Source organism: Cyphomyrmex costatus, unplaced genomic scaffold (assembly GCF_001594065.2).
Source record: "Cyphomyrmex costatus isolate MS0001 unplaced genomic scaffold, Ccosl1.0 scaffold449, whole genome shotgun sequence".
NCBI classification, from domain to species: Eukaryota; Metazoa; Arthropoda; class Insecta; order Hymenoptera; family Formicidae; genus Cyphomyrmex; species Cyphomyrmex costatus.
Genome location: NW_017278737.1, coordinates 634,412 through 652,719, shown reverse-complemented (window position 1 = coordinate 652,719; position 18,308 = coordinate 634,412). Strand labels below are relative to the sequence as shown.

The following is an 18,308-nucleotide window of genomic DNA, read 5'->3' as shown; positions in this document are numbered from 1 at the left end:
TCTTGCTCCTTGCTTTCGAAACGCCTCCGGTGCGGAGCCTTCCTCGACTGCATTACGGTCACACCTACGTCTAGGTTCTAGCTGGATCTAAAACGAATTAGAGTACGGTCGCTGACGGTAAAAAAATATTTCTACGAGAGACAGCTTTTCGTATCTCGTCGCTGCGCTTGTTTCTCGCGCACGTCAATGTCGACTACCTGATTTTAATCGCACGCAAGTATAACAAAGCAAAAATGTCATTGAAAATGGGACAGGCATCTTTGCAAAATTTTTGCAAATACCGATGTAGTAGAAAGATATAAATACATATAAGAACTTTTGAAGGTAAGAATAAAATAAGACGCATGATTTTTTTTTTCTATGAGATCAGAAAGATTAGAAATAGTACAAATGTGAGTATTTATTTTTTATCAAATCTTTCTCTGTCTTTGTAATTCAAAAAATCTATAAATTTTTTATTTAATCCTAAACAGAGAACGTGTAAAAATACTTTTATTTTGAATAATGATTTTGAGATGCGTGTCCATCGTCAATGATTAACTATTTTCTATGATGGTCATCGCGATTACGCCGCAGCAATATATGCCGTCCATGGTGCAATTATCAAAAGATAGGTTTTTCTTTGTGCTACTACCATTGTTGTGTGCATTTTTTAAAAAATTGTATCAGTAGCGATTGCAACGGCGCGATCAATAATGTATCAATTGTATATATGCGAGCAAACGCTATCAGAAATCTCCGTTGAATGCCTGATAAATTATAAATGCTGCTCACAAGGGAGTTAATCGATTATCGTTCTTGAAAATATATAATGAATAAAGTACTTGATTCTTTCAATGTATAAACAATTTATAGAATTGCTCTCTCTTAAACAAATTGAAAATATTAATTAATACATTAATTATAATAAAAAAAAGAAATATTATGAAAACTTAATTTATACGAAATTAATAACTATTTTCCAGCACATAAATAATTTATATAATAAAAATGTAAAGAATGAATTAGAACAACAAGGAACATATAATACAGTTTTTCAAAGAATGACCTGAGAGGTCTAAGGCCGTCCTTATTTAGGACGTAAAACATTCTCTAAATGTAACAGTTTTAAGGATATTCTTTGGAAAATTGTTTTATGGGTAAGTTTTAGTAAGTAACAAGAAAAAGTCATGGAAATTACTAAAAATTAGAAATATTATATTATATCGAGGAGAGTCATATTCTCAGATTAAAAATTTAGTTTAAACATAAAATTTTAATAGCTTGAATAAGTCAAAGATTAAGTGATGCTGCAACGAAGACTTCTTGATAACATACGCGCGCATAAATGAATGTGGAAGAAAGTGTCATGCCGAAGCATTTGCAATGAGAAAAATACGTGATTCTAGCGTTTAAGTATCTACTTCGAAACAGAATCGAGGGTAGCGTTATCGGACTATACAGGACTACAAACGGGAGAGACAGAATAAATCTTTCCAAATTTAAGTTCTTTCTCTTTTTTCTCTAGAAAATTCTCCTATTTCTTCATCTACTAGCGTATTGAAAATAGTCATTAAAAAATATGTTTGCACTACATTGGGTACTATTAGAGCTCATTGATCATTAAGAAGTCTGGTCCAGCCCTTGATCGATGCTTCGTGCTATTGCTTGAGTATCCTCATAAATGTTTTCACGAAATGCATGGTCCTTGCGAGATGATATGTACGATCGGCAATGACAAAGCGCTCGATAAGTCGTATAAAAGTGACGGACTTGCCGTTCGTGATCAATTGGTCAATCTCTTGTGCTTTGATAAGTGCTTTCCATAGCTTACGAGACAATATGGTTAATCACGATTCACAAAGAATCGGAGCCTAAAGTTTGAATCTGCACTATAAGTTGAATCTATTTCGTGAATAGCTGCAAGCTTATGTGAATATTTGAATGTCGTAATGTATTGTTGCAGGATGAAATGTCTCCTTGATGTATAGTATCAAGATCAATCATTACAACCCATTAGATTTGCACTTGGATTATTCATCACATTTTCTTCGTGTAATATAAGTAAATGGAAAGCGTGGAATTTTTCAGAATAAATCTCCCACGATTTCGTGAGCTATTAATTACCTTTGTTCGTATAACAACTTGTAACAAAAACATTCTATGAACAAGGCTGAGAACATCGCTATTTCTAATACTGGAAGATATTGAAAAATACAGATATTTAGTTTTATATATTGCATTGCCTCATGAAAAGTATGAGTTCCGAACAATGCCGTACAAGAACGCTTACACTTTCTTTTTATTGTTATTTGTTGTAGTTATTATCTTTACGGAATGCATAAAAATCTTTTCGGCCGCAGTCATATGTCACACTGGTATACAATCATAATACTACTTGTTTATCATTGCGTTGGTATTCTCATATCAATGACTACAAAAAAATGTTTTTACGCTCACCACACGCACACAAATAAGTGCAATATTTCATTTCATTTATCTCAAAAAATGATACCTACAATTTTATATAAAGTTACTAATATATTATAAAATATTTGACGATGACAATAATAATTAATAATAATAATAATAATAATAATAATAATAATAATAATAATAATAATAATAATAATAATAATAATAGGCAATGATACATCATAATAATAGTGAATTTGAAAAGAGTACATCAATTGACATAAATTGCAAAATAATGAACTCATTTACTTAAATTTTTCATTTTTATAAATTACATATGTATTAAATTTAGTTTATTTATTGATTTTAACTGAAGCAATGTAACTTCATTTGTCTGATCTTTTTTTTAACTTACGTTATCATTTTAAATATTCTTTCTTTAGCCTATCGCAATCTAACGGAAAGCCAATTTGCTGACTCATATGCAATTAAATCCGTTTCTATTAAAAAACGAATTCGATTACATCGTTACAAATAATTACAAATCAACGATACGCATTGTCATCCATAGGATGCAACATTTCTTTAATATTGGCATATCACTGGGCGGACGAAATGATTTGTAATATTGACTTCCCGAAGATTCGTCGAAAAGCAAAGAAGAGATGAAACAAACGTTGCGTCATATTATGAGGCAATGTCTACTGCATTAGATTGCGAGAACGACTTGAGAATGTGATACATCTTTGCGAGACCAGTCTCTATCATCACGCGTCTCATAGAATGATATACATATAGTCGCGAAAGAACACAACTTAGCGAGAACGTATCCTTTATATATATATGTATATATGTATATGTACGCACGTACCGATAGCATACGCACAAGTAAATGCTTAGGTACGAGCAAACGAGTACGGTGATTACTTATATTGACAAAAGGACGAAATAACATGGCAGTCGAAATAAGTAAATATAATCGAGATCTGTAGATCTCTCTCTTTTTTCTCTTTCATGATTGAGTGGCAGTATCATTCCTTAATCCGCTTGTTATAGATCGCGTTTTTTTTTCTCCTCAATAATACGCCAATAATTCATTTAAATATACATATATTGCAGGCATTAAATATAAATATACTCGTTGTATCGTTATAAATAATATAAATAGAAATCAGGCGAAAAATTTATTTTATGTTTTTCTCTCCCAGAGAGAAGCAATATAAAATAAAATGTATGAAATTTCACGTATGTATGCATTTTGTGCAATTCTTTTAACAAAAGATAGAATATTAGACTATAAAGAGATGCTGAACCATTTGCAAATAAATAAATAGCACGTATTATATTTCCGCGGTAAATCTCTAGCTTTATCTTCATCTCTTACTCATAGGTTTTAATTCTATAAATAATAAAACAGTACCTTTCGTATTTCTTTTCTGATCGTATATGCTTATTTTTAATGGCACTGCTAATATCGAAAATCTTACGACATGATTACGACCAAAGTAACAGATTATAATACATCGTTATCAGGCCAGAAGATTTAACGCAACAATATATTCGAAGCATACCAAAAATCATATCTTATCAAGGCCGAGAAAATCGTATGACCTATAATCTGCGTTTGTATATATTTTACAGTGACTTATATAAAACCGCCTGCGTGTTTATTTCGTATGTAATTCCTAATTATTTAAACATACAATTTATAGAAGATTCGATAAACAAACATTTATTCTCGACGAGACAAACTCAATAAATCTATAAAAAAGAAACAAAAAAGATCAAAAGCAAACGAAAGACAAAACATATTGAACATAGTTTAAATGTGCATTCCAATGCGGGAATGCTCTTTTTCTTCTTTTTCTCGTATTATCGCATACAAGTGACTCATCGCAGAGTCGTAGTATAAACAAACAATTGGCAATGTACAAATTACGTTTTAACAAAATTTACAGTCATCGGTGGAAAAAAGATCTTAATTGTTACAAAAGCGTACGCTGTATGAAAGGGGCGACCCAAGTTTTTCCACATTCTCCTTCCTTTATCTTAATTCATTCTATACACAAATTTTATTTAAGACAACACAATAACTTTTTCCATACCTAAAATGGGATAACTACGTTATTCTCACTCTCGCCTGCCGTTTCCTTGCGGCATTAAATGCTGATTTTCTTTGTTCTCTCTCAAACACTTTAGCCCCACGATATAGGAAAATGAGAAAGATGATTTCAACTATAAGCATACGTCGATACGTACCGAGAGATATTTGCGCAAACTCGAGAGAAAGAGAAAGAGCATTATTATTACTTATACATATTTTTAATTATTAATCTGTTTAACTTTCTTTTAAGTTGTGATATATATGCATTACTTATATTTTGCAGTAATTATTTATTGATGCATTTAATTTAGAACTATTTTGCATTAACCAGGATGAAAATTTCTTAATCGAGTCGTGTATTGTTTTATTGTTTATATCACTATTTGTTTTAAATATCTCCCTTTATTGCTGTAAGATTAAAGATAAAATGGGACGTATGTAATCACAACGTATAAGATATGTATGTAACGAAATTGATGTCTTTTTAATTACAATTATTAATTATCTTCATAGGCTACCCGTAGATATACGTATGTAATAATTTAGACTTAATTTGTCTTTTTTTATGTGTTTACATTGCCGTACATTGCTCATTCAAATTAATTAAATTTTTCTTATTTTTACGCAATTTATGCAATAAACTCTATGTTAATATCATAGACGCACTTACATAAATAATCGGGTAAAATCTGACCGTCATCTAGACCAGATTATAAAAAATAGAGATAACCTGTATTTTTTAAGGAATGCCATATATTATGCCATTATTGTTTGTTAACAAACGGCAGAAATTGATATGTTATTTTAACCCTAATCCGATTAATTTTCTTAAAATTTTAGCATTTGAGCATGCGATATGAAATACGTAAAAGCTTCTTTTCTAATAATTCATACTGACAATGAGTAATGTAGTGTATTTCTTTTTCGTGTGAGTCTTACAGATTTATCGATTTCAAAGCAAGATATTAGAGATATACCTATCTCGAGTTTGCGCAAAAATTTTACTTTTTTTCTCTCTTTTCTCTATCCTTTGCCTATTACATTTTTACCATTTTCATTCATAAGCATTTAGAGAGATCATAATCGTGACATCGGCCATGCCTGCAAATTACTTTCCGATGTCATTTGTCATCACGAAAATATCATTACGAAAATACCAGGTATTACCTAACGCGATTCGAGTTTATGACTACCAGCAGTTCTCGAGTTTTAATGTGGTAAACATGTGTCAGAATCCCCGCTGCTAGCCATGGAGAAGTTTGCAGAGTCTCGATCGCTCTGTCTGATCTGTGCAGTGGCCGTGAGCTTATTATTGCTTTGCGGCATCTGGGGGAAAGTATGATGACCCGGCAGGGCCCAGGGTTGAGTATGCAACTGTACTGGCGGGAATCTCTTAACAAAGGGATTGCTGGGACCAACGGCGGTAGCATGGAGCAGCCTAACGCCGTTATGATGTGACGGGAGAGTCGTATGTGCTGGCATAGTAGAATGAACCTGCGGAGGTACGAAGGTGTGCCTTGGTACGGATCCGCAACTGCCGGTGGAGCCGCCGCTCATATTCGTCGCGGCCACACTATGGGACGCGTGCGGTAGCGGCATCGTGGAGCAATGAGGATAGGTGACGACAGGCTGTGTAGGATAATGCGGCAAAGTTGCCGAGGAGGCCTGTATGCGAATGTCGTTGCTCTCGGTGAAGGAGGTCATCCTCATATTGGTGGATCGACCAAACGGTTCCTCGTTCGGATTCAGTGGATCCGTGAGTTTCGCTCTCGAGAGCTTGCGACGGATTACGACCGTCGCCTCATTTGGATTCTCCAGGATGACTGCCGGGCAGCCGGAGCCAATCTCGCTAACGGCATTGCTATACGGCGGCACATGGTTTACATATTGTGGCGAGGAGAAGGACTGACTGGTGCTGGGACGACTGCTGGGTGGTGAGAATGTCATGTTCGCTGAAGGTGGCTGCGTGCCACGTTGAAGGGAGCAGCTGCGCCACTGCTCGCGTGGCTCCTCGCGCGGTTCCCCGGTCAGGTCGTCTACGCTGGTCGCCCGACGTTGGGAGCTGCTGTGGCTAGCGTTACTGGCGTTGCTTGCGTTACTGTGCACGCCACTCGACGTCTCGCTGTTGCTACTGGTGTTGCTGTGACCAGTTACTGAACCGGCACCACCACTGCTGCCTACCGTGTCCAAGGGTGGCGAGTTCGAGGAGTCCGAGCGTGGTGTCAATTCATCATGCGGCATCCCCGAATCCGCACGGCGTAGGCATCGCGGCGTCTGTCCGCCGTTCATCTGGAAAGTTTCATCGTTGAGTTACGGTCTTGATTCTGGTTGCAGTGTTGTAAAAGCGATGAAACACATAGTGCGAAAATAAATATCATAGGAAGAAACGATGCACAAAGACATGTTAAAATAACTTGGAGTCTTCTTTGCTGCGGTTTCGGTTACTTTTTTCGGTTTTACACAGGGTACAGGGATAATGTGGAGTGCCGTGCGAAGTCTTAAACATCGCAAACGGTGGATGAGATTGTCGTTATAAAAAAGTTATAAAATATTTTAGCTGTATTTCATCAAGAGAATTGGATTAATAAAAAATATTCTGTTACTTTTTTTTTATTATTTTCCAATAGTAGGTTAATAAGTGATTTTACATTCTTCATTGTCAATTGATTCGAGTATTTCGCAAGTGCAACGACAATCTTGTATTCTCGTCTACGTGAATTACACTCAGAGAAATACATAATGGAAATAATTATGAAAGTAACAACTATACAAATTTTATATGTTTAGAATTTAATAGATTTAGATATTTAAAATTAATATACATACTTGCATAATAAACTCTAAAATAATTTTTCAATCGTATGTACAATTCTACATATGAAACTTGTATAGTTACTTTTGTAGTTGCTATCTCCTATGTCTTTTTCTCCGAATGCAGACAATGCGTAGTTAAGATTGTTAGTACCTGGACATTTGTAGTTAATGGCGCCGTGACAATATCGATAGTTGGTGCGGATGTTGGAGTCGGAGGTGGCAGTGGAAGCGGTTCTTCTGCGGGATCGGGTAGAGGATCTGGAGTCAGAAGAGGCGAAGGATCACCTTCCGACGGTTGTAGGTCGCGACTCGCACTTGCATAGTAAGTCACTTGATCGTCGTTCACACACTCGAGCAACTGTCAAAAGGCGACATTGTTAGTATTCGAGAGGAAACGTTTTAATTTCATGCGCTTAGTGATAAGAATATTAGTAAACAAAAATGATTTATAAAATTAAAGTTGCGAGATAAATAGCTAGACTGTACATCTAATTGTTAATAGCTATGAAGAATTTGTGAAGTTTTATACACATCATATCATATAAATATACTTTTTATTATGTGTGAATGTATATTTATTATACTTTATACACTATTACACTAATACATATATTAAGTATACACTAATATATTTATATATATTAATAAAAAACATATGTTAATAAAAGCGACATAATAATTTACATATTTAATATATATATATCTCAATTATAGAAATTATTTTATAATAATATTGTAATTGTTATAAATAAAACACAATATATATAAGTCAGGCTTACTGTCTATTATTGTAATAAATTTCTAATAAATGTAATTATATTTATATTACAAGATTGGTTAGTGGACAATCCGAAACAGCACACGTAATTAATTGATGCTACGTAAAATATAAAAATATTTATATATATATATGCATGTATATCTTACATTCCTGAATTTAGGTATACTGTCTCTACGACTTATCGGCCATCTTTGCCACTGTCAAAAGCAAAGAAAATCTCTAAATTAAAAGCGATGAGAAATACGACGAAAGCGTATTCGGTGTAATCAAATAAAACACAATAAAGTGATGAATTCTTAAAAAGAAAAGAATGTTTTATCAAAACGAGTGATAAAATGTATGTATGTAGGATATTCTTAAAAATGTACCCCTTTTATGTTTTTTTCTATGCACGGGAAAATAATCTAAACTATCTAAATAGTTCTTTTTTCTACGAATGAAGAATAACTTATCGGAGTATATGTATAGTTTACCTTGTTTTCTTCAGAGGTAGAGTCGTCGGCGGGATCCAGCGAGGTGATTAACGGTAATTCGCGTAACGTGGCGTAATCTCCGTCATCGTCAGGCCCGCCGTCAGCGACGCCTCGTCTGGCTTTTCCCTTATTACTAGAAACCAAACGTAACGATCAAATGGCGTTCTATGTTTCCATGCGTACACAGCAATTGCCGAAGAAATTCAAAAAGGTCGGAGAAACGGTGACTGAATGGTTGATTTGGATTGGTATGTCAAGCGGAATAGATATAGGTACACAGACAGATAAAACAGAGATGAAATGCGAAGAAAGCTTTGAAATCCATATACTTAGTTCATATAAACGATGAAAAGATACTAAAAGTAAAAAGAATAATAGTTCAAAGTATTTAAATTCGAAGCATCTGAACATTGATAATAATAATAATAGATGATAGAAAAAGTTAGTAGAATACAAGAAAATACAATATAAACTATATTTAAGATGAATATTATATACGTAGCAAATTACGAGGATAAGACAGAATGTTTTAGGATTCAATAGTTCCAGTTTACATCGTGCTTTACTGAAATAAGACCCAAGCATATCAATATATATATATATTATATGTATGTATATACTGCCATACATTGTTTTACTTGGGAAATATTCATTCATCTCACAAAGATGCAAACAGAAGAGAAAATAAATACTACTATAATTCTAATAGTAACCATTTAAAAGATTCCGTTTCATAAGTATTCAATATTTCAGACGCAGTAAAGAACGTGGATAAAGCACTACTTTTATTACAAGTGTGACGTGAGCAAAATGGTGAGAGAGAAAGCATAGAAACAGATACAAAGACACCAAGAGGAGGGAGGAGGGTAGTTACCGCGAGCCTGACGTACTAGGCAGGTCGTTAAAGGTGACCTTATGCTTGAGTTTCTTGTTCAGCCAACTCTTATCGGACGTCGGTGCACTGCTGGTGTCATTCGGGGATTGTGTAGGTGAAGGACGTAATTTCGGCCTAAGCCAGTAGATCTGCTCATCACCGTCAGCCGTCGATTCTCCGTCGACTCCATCAACGTTTCCACCTGCAATCGTCACGGAAAAGGATAAATCGTTTTCAGGTACTAGTCGTGCGTATACTTTCATCGATCAGAATTTAAGCCGGCTCATTCTATTTCATGCCCGACAATTCGTATCCACCGTCTTTTCGACTCCATGCAAAAAAGAAAAAGAGGAAAGCACTCATCATTCTTAAAAGTAATTCTGTTGCAGAAAGTATAATCGGATATAAAACAATCGAATCTTTTAAAAATATCATTTATCTGGTGGCGTACTGAAAGAAAAGCTGATATTTTATTCGGTAAGAGTAAAAATCTGATTTAGGCCTGATTGCACCAACATGATTTCAATTTTAAGCGAAACTTAAACTGTCTCTGTCTCTGTCTCCCTTTCGGCTTTAAAACGAGATAGATAGAGTTAAAAGTCTCGCTTAAAATCAAGAAGTGTTGGTGACTTGGTGCAACCGGGCCTTACAGGATTCTGTAGGAGGTGTTTTCACCAATTTCTATTACCTTGCGATCGCGCTTTCCTTTCCATGGCGGCTTTCTGTATTACACTCATGATGGCTCTCTTTGGCGAAGTGTCGGCGATAGTGTAAGTCCTGCCATTACCGACGACGAGCAACGGCGCGTTGGTGCCATCGTCGTCGTCCCTTGCCGAGAGCAAGTCGACGTCGGTCACAAGTTTGACCGACCTCGCGGACCTCACAGTTGCGCGTCCGATGGTCACGCGTAACTTGAACGTCCATCGTTGCTTGATAGTGAGAAATATCCAGAGTAGCAGCCAGAGGAGGAGATGCAGGATCATACCGATGATGCAGGCAAGAATGGCGCCGTCCAGGCTACCGCGATACACCACCGTAAAGTCGTAAAGCAACGGCGCACCGCAGATCACGATCGCCAGGAACACGACGAACGCGGCGCAATGCGGCAGATAGACCCAACCGTTGCCCTCGCGGCCATCCTTCGACAGGATCACACGACGCTCACGTTCCTGATTCAAGAACGCCGTAAACCTGCACAACGTATACCATGATATAAAGCTATAAATTACATTTCGATTTTATAATATTGTTTATTTGAAATATTGAAAAAAATAATTAAATCTGTTTTAAAATCGCACATAATTTCACAATAAATCTATCTTATGATTTATACATTTTTAGATGTAGCTATAAGCTATAAGCTAAGAAACGTATTTCTTACTTCTTCATCTAAAATTGTGGACTACTTTTTATTTATTTATTTATTTTTTATAATAAATTAGAATGACTGAAATGGAAAAACATTCTTTCTTTTAAAGATTCTTTTAGAAGATATCCTGTGATATCAATAGGACCGTTAATTGTTATCCTTTGTTGGATGCTGGGAAAGCTGAGAAAGGAGGATTGGACCGTATTGAGGAAACCATTGAGTTTCATACTGAATAATAACAGTATCGGGGAGTACGGTCGTCTGACTTACGCCTACAAATGCTGTTTCAAATTAGCGAATTAGCAAGTCAGATAAAAGCCGGATAAATGGAAAATAAAAACTACCGGGTTTGATGAATTTTGCGATAAAAAATTTGTTGCGTTTAATAAAGAGAGGATAAATTATAATAAAGTATATATAAATATATATGAAAATAACATCGGCCTACGTCAATCTACGATAAAAAATTGTTTCAACAATTTAGATGTTTCATAATGTATTTTTATCTGCTGAATACAAATAATAATAAAATATAATATAGTTATATTGTCAAATTGCTATATCTTAAAAATAAAAAATTATATCGAAACAAAACAATGTATAATTTTAAAGCTAAAAATTAATACCTTTGTATGGCATTAATAAAATTATATAAAAATTTTGCTGTCAGTGTTACAACATCACGAAAACTTAAAATTGTCGTTTTTAGGACCTCTACATGACATCATTATTTTTAAAATTGATGTGATAAATAAATTTAGAGAACGGATTCATTTAGTACTTAAAAAAACGGATTACATTTGTTTAGGATTCCAATAAATTCATAAACTAGTATAATTATTAAATATATCCTCATATTATAAGAATACGGACATTCTCATATTTTTAAACAAAACGTTGAAAACATTTAATGAAAAAAAATTAATTGATAAACATTTGGTTTAACACCTTCACGATGATCTTGGAGTAATCCAAAGAGTAAATTTGTCTCATTACTCTTATCTGATAACGGATGGGTCAGATAATTTCTTTCGCGAAAGAAAATCCCGGCAAGTAATCTCAGCTAAAGTTTAATCGAGATATGGGCTGAATAAGCTCGTGCATAACACGCTAAATATTTACCTGCCATGAGCGTAGAAGTACATGACCATGCTGGAGCAGAGCACTAAAAAGGACAAAAGAGCAAAGAGCACGAGAGTTACTGGAGGATCTAGCAGAAAGTAAGAATCTCCAAATATTGTCGAAATTGTACTGCTTGTGGGCATAGTGCGATGCCGAAGATGCGGCAAGACCTTCAAGGCACCTACTACCTGGACCTAAAAATATATATAAATACATGTATATATATATATATATATTGCTTATGTATATGCTTTATATATATATATAATATTATATAATTAAAAACAAATAAAGGTTTAAAGACAATTATTATTGATAACAAAAAATATTTTCTTCAGAACAAAAAATATTATCTAGAAATATACACAAAGTCGAAGGATTAACCATTCTACAAAATAATACAAGTAATAAGTTCTAAAATTTGTGTTATTATATCAATTTTAGTAATAATCTACATTTTTCTTTTTAAATTTTTAAAAGTTTCTCTTATACTAATGTTCTGAGGTTTTTCAAATAAAACGTAGGCGTGTTGTATTTCACGATACATTTCTCGAGGACTTTCGACGTTTCTCAGATTCTTTGGCGTTTTATTAACTTTTATTAAGTTTTCTTGTATCCGCAAGAGTATCTCGTGTAAGTGAGAGCGGACTGACTGAGACGTTACCGAAGTTTCCTGTGAGTTTTAACTGGCATCGAATACTTTGCGTTGCTTACCTTGTAAAGGACGGACATTCCAGCGTAAGCCAGCAGACTCTGCGCTGAATTTACGACCAACTGCAGACTGAAAATCGTGCCCAATGCTTTGTTGCACGACCAAAAGACGGCGGGGTATCTTACCGAATAGACGCCGAGCGCGATGGCATAATTGAGATATTCCAAAGTAATCGGACCGTATGATTCGGCTGAAAAATGAAATAGACGATGTGTAAATAATTCCATCTTCAACGAGCGTATTTCCGCGCTATTATTACCGTGTGGAATGAAATTTTACTATCCTCCACTATTTGACAAGATATTATAAAAAATGTGCCGTTCTTTTTTAACTCACTGTTCTGTTAATTATAATTTTTATATTATTTATGATAAAATAATATACTTGTTCTTTTTCTTTAGTATGTTCAATAATTATTTCGAATTACTAAAAAAAAAAATTTTTTTAATTTCAAAAAATTTGAGAATTTTTCTGGCATATTATTTTCATTGCAACTAACTTGCAAATAATTTGGAAATAAAAGAATTAAAAGTGTTACAATCTGACGCGACGTAGAAATTGATAGATGACTGGTTGATTTACCTGTTTGAAGTTCCAAATTCAAGTTTTCGGGATGATCAAGATCAGCTAAACTATTCATTGTTAACGACATACTTTGAGCCGTCATGTTTCCTTCGACGACTCTAACAGGTTTAGCCGTGGTGGATAACCTCATGAGATTCTTTGCCTTCGATCTACCCTTCGAACTACTGTTTCTGGTGATGGGTCTCACGGTTGGACGTTTTGCAGTGTTATTTTTTGAGAGCGATATCGTTTTCGAAGTTGTTGAAATCATTTCAATGCTCGTTGTAGATTTGCTGGGGATCGTACTAGGAATCGAAGTAATGTGGGATAAAGGTGGATCTGTGATTGGATGGAGGATGGTCAAGAATCTAGTAGTTGTTTCAATACGAGCCTCGACAGCATCGGGAAGCGCCATGTTTGTTGTAGGTATTGGAGTAGTTAATTCATCGAGGTTCTCGTTAATACCATCGTCTGGGGTTACGAAAGATTGAGAAGTTACTGAACCAGTCATGGTACTCAAGTTGCTGATCGGGTTCATAAAACTTAGTAATACCAAGCGATCGCGATGTATCACCATCCAGTCCAAATCGGTCCTCCATATGGCATCTGTAATAAATATTAAAATAGTTAGTTAAGTATAGAATAATATAATAGATAACTAAGAAAGATATAATAGATAATAATAAAAAAACTTCTTTATAAATTTTTTTGTTACAAAATTATAAAATCTACATGAATATTCAATATGTATTTAAATATTATTTTATATTTCGTACGCTTCTGTTTAGAAATCTCATTGTGTATTTTTAACAAAAGTTCTGAGAAAAGAATATATTATAAAAAGGAATATATATAATAAATATATTTTTTTTAAATAATGTATTTTTAATTATATCGTTTTTCTTCTTTTTACGTTAAGTTTCTGACCTGAGTGTTACATCTCTCTCATATGTTTGTGGTGCACACGCTGGTTATTCAATTGCCACGAGCATATGGGATCTACAGTTTTAATGCCAATTTCGAACGACGGATTTTTCGAGAGGTGTTTCTGTGGGCAAGAATACTCTCGGGAGATTGCCGGCCTTTTCCGAGGGGAGACACGAACATAAATATTTTGGTTCCTATCAAAAATCGAACCAGGGACCTCTGGCATGACAGATCAGTGCACTGTCTGACATACTACGCTCGCGTAATTATATTGTAGTTAATCATTAATTTAATAATATCTATACATACATATTTGCAAACTTTAATAAGTTTTTTTCACTTAATTTAATACATGGCTGTCACTTTTCTGAGTTTTTAAATTTTTTTACTTCAAATATCCTGTAGTCATTTGCTAGGCAACCTTTTTGCGATATTTTGCTTTATAACTGGTCTTATTGTATACAGAAAAGCGATGGTGCGCTTTAAAAGGGACAATGGCATCACAAAACGTTTCTTCGATCGAGTGACCCTCGAAGAGTCTCGTGGCAGAGTGTTTCAGAAGAGATAAGTGTCGTCATGGTATTGACCGTCGCTTTGCGTTATACAATATTTGGTCAACATTAAATAATCATTTATTCACAAAGAAATGAAAATTAATGAAGATATATACAATGTAATTATTGTAATTTTTTACTTACAGTTTATAAACGTTACATTTCTATTAAAAATATGAAAATATGTGACATTGTATAACAACATTCGTTTAATTAAGAATAATCTTAATCAATAGCAATTTTAATGAGACAAATAAAAAAATGCATTAAAATAAGAATGACGCCATTCAATACTGAAATATTTCAACACTGTTATTGAATTACCAAATTATTTCTAATTAGATTGCTATTAGCTAATAAATATTAATACATTTCTTTTCCATGTTACTAATCAATAGAATTACATAAAGTACAATAAATAATTGTAAAAATAAAAGTAAAAATTTAATAAAATCTCAGATATTCAGTTAAGTTTCAAGTACTTGATCAATTTTTATTTGATACAATTCATAATTAATTAATATAATATAATTATATACCTATATTTAGTGCAATGCTACACAATTTTTAATTAGGTTTTTCCTCATATGTTCCGGCTTATTAAACTTTTACTTGTCACAGCTTTCGCGGAAGTTTCTAAAAAAGTTCTGAATAGATATTGAAGCGCGAAAAAATACCAATATATCGATTTCTTGTCCGGAACAATTCACTCCCCTATCTTCAACATTGATAAGGTCCTTTTTTCTTCCACGATTTATCGTAAAACACTTCTAAGGTTCTCTCAAGTTTCGTTTTTGTCTTGATCTGTTTCTTATTGGCTCCGCTTTCTTTCCTGCTGCGTTTAGTCACCTTTGAACTTCGTGTGAACATTATTGATTCGCTCGATTACGTAACAGTCAGGAAATAAGATTTTATTATCATTTGTTGTAGTATTAAACAATATTCGAATATTCGGTGCTGTTTCACTTTGTTATTACGTGTATTCGTAAGCATTTTATGTACATATTTCGCAAACAATTTTAAATTTTATATATATATATATATATATATATTACAATAAAATATAAAACCATATAAAAAAAATGTGCAATATTAAAATGTAAAACTTTTAGTGTCATTTGTACGTACATTTTTTATTGTACAGAACTTTCTAGTTTTAATAAATAATATGGAAAAAACAAGAAATTTATGGTACATAATGTTTCATTTTAATCATCATATCTTAAAATTGGCGTGTCACGCTTTTTTGAAGCCTCTTTTCGTTGAGGCTGTTGGAATTCTCTGATTTTGATGTGATTTCGTATTTGAGGATTTTCGGGGTCGATTATTTCGAATCTGTACTCAAAAATTGAAAATTCGAAATAGTGGATCTAATATGGCGAACGTAAAATTAACGTAAATCCTAAAGATTGTTCGATTTTGGTGAAATTAGGTATATTAGTGATTTAGGGGGTGTTCGTTACGAATCCGTTCTCAAAAATTGAAAGTTCGAAATAGTTGATCCAATATGGCGGACGGAAATGTTACAGAAATCCTTAAGATTCTTCGATTTTGTTGAAATTTGGTTACAGGTGGTTTTTGGGGACGTTCGTTACGAATCCGTATTTAAAAATTGAAAGTTTAAAATGGCGTTTTGATTCAGTCGTTTTGATTTTTAAAAAAAGAGCTCGCACCTCAACTTTCAAAAAAATTATTCTTTTTGCGCCATTTAGTAGTACTCGAAGAGTACTACAGTTCCTGATCGGTTTTAGTGACACTATCCACCTTTTTAATATGTTTAAACAATTTTTCGATTCGCGCGCTGGCACCGCACATCAAGAGTAAAGTACCCCTAAACGGCCAGTACTGGTCGACTTTTCGACTTTTTCCGACAGTACTACAATAGTTCCGAAGAAATATGCAGGTGTCGACCCGAGTACTCCTCGTTTAATACGTTTAAATAATTTTTTAATTTTTCCGCTGGCACCGCACGTCAAGAGTATAATGCCTCTAAACAGCCAGTACTCGCGTCGAAACCTGTATATTTCTTCGGAACTATTGTAGTACTGTCGGAAAAAGTCGAAAAGTCGGCCAGTACTGGCCGTTTAGGGGTACTTTACTCTTGACGTGCGGTGCCAACGGAAAACTTAAAAAATTATTTAAACATATTAAACGAGGAGTACTCGGGTCGACACCTGCACATTTCTTTGGAACTATTGCAGTATTGTCGGAAAAAGTCAAAAAGTTGGATAGTACTGATTGTTTGGAGGCACTTTACTCTTGATGTGTGGGGGTATGTTAAGTTAGCATCCCAACTATAGTACTCAGGAGTTCTGATTAGAGTTCCCACTTCCTTTTGACGAGACGAAGAGTTCCCTATAGTTAATAACAAGAGTTCCGCTTAATAAACATTTTTTTTACATTTTTTAAAAATGGGGTGTTAACTTTTTATCGAATTTCGAGGTGGAATAGTTCTGAGCGGCTTAATAGCTTCAATTTGCGATTGCCTAGAGTTCTTGATACGTAAAAAAAATTTTCGAATAATAAAAAAAAAATTAAAAATTTTAGAAAAATTAATTTTTAGATACAATAGTTCTGATGATAATTCCTGCTTCTTTTTGACGATACGAAGAGTTCTCTGTGATTTTTAATGACATATGCGCTTAATAATCATTTTTTAATAATTTTTTAAAAATGGGGTGCTAACTTTTTAACGAAATTCAAGATCGCACAGTTCTGATCAGCTTAACAGAACTATTTTGTGAATACCTAGAGTTCTTGATATATAAAAAACATTTTTGAAATATAATAAAGTTTTAAAAAAATAGTAGAAACCTTTGAAAATTTTTTTGAGAGTACCGAGTAGTTCTGAGTAGCGTTTCGTATAGTACTCGACGAGTTCTATCGAAAACTGTAAGGTGAGAAAGCGATTGGATCAACGATTTGCAAGATACAGCGACATTTGTCGAAAGATCAACAATTTTTAAAGTATATTTCGGAAATCATTGGTCCAATCGCTTTGAGCCCTGATACTTTTCGACAGAACGCGCCGAAAACTGTCCAGAACTCCGATCAGAACTACCCGGTACTCCCAAAAAATTTTTACTTCAAATTTTTTTGAAATCCCATGTCGGAAAATTTTTTTAGAGTACCGAGTAGTTCTGAGTAGCGTTTCTTATAGTTCTCGACGAGTTATATCGAAAACTGTAAGGTGAAAAAGCGATTAGACCAACGGTTTGCAAGATGCAGCGACATTTGTCAGAAGATCAACAATTTTTAGAGTATATCTAGGAAATCATTGGTCCAATCGCTTTGAGCCCTGATACTTTTCGACAGAACTCGCCGAGAACTGTTCAGAACTCTGAACAGAACTACTCGGTACACCCAAAAAATTTTCGACGTGGGACTTCGAAAAAAATTTAAAGTCAAAATTTTTTGGGAGTACCGAGTAGTTCTGATCGGAGTTCTGGACAGTTCACGGCGAGTTCTGTCGAAAAGTATTAGGGCTCAAAGCGAATGGACCAGCGGTTTCCGAGATATACTCACTTTAAAAATCGTTGATCTCCTGACAAATGTCGCTGTATCTTGCAAACCGTTGGTCTAATCGCTTTTTCACCTGACAGTTTTCGATAGATCTCGTC

At 34.1% G+C, this 18,308-nt stretch overlaps 1 protein-coding gene across 1 annotated transcript in view; it reads right to left on the bottom strand.

The window, feature by feature from the left end:
- Positions 1-5,707: 5,707 nt before the first annotated feature.
- tinc (transmembrane protein tincar) overlaps positions 5,708-18,308 on the bottom strand; it is a 41,540-nt gene continuing 28,939 nt past the window's right edge. Inside the window, exons 5-13 of the mRNA XM_018544519.1 lie at positions 13,226-13,813; positions 12,646-12,833; positions 11,932-12,125; positions 10,129-10,631; positions 9,441-9,642; positions 8,567-8,699; positions 8,240-8,290; positions 7,464-7,670; positions 5,708-6,787 (exon numbers count right to left, since the gene is read on the bottom strand). Coding sequence (XP_018400021.1) covers positions 5,708-6,787; positions 7,464-7,670; positions 8,240-8,290; positions 8,567-8,699; positions 9,441-9,642; positions 10,129-10,631; positions 11,932-12,125; positions 12,646-12,833; positions 13,226-13,813 — 3,146 coding nt within the window. The remainder of the gene's footprint in view (positions 6,788-7,463; positions 7,671-8,239; positions 8,291-8,566; positions 8,700-9,440; positions 9,643-10,128; positions 10,632-11,931; positions 12,126-12,645; positions 12,834-13,225; positions 13,814-18,308) is intronic.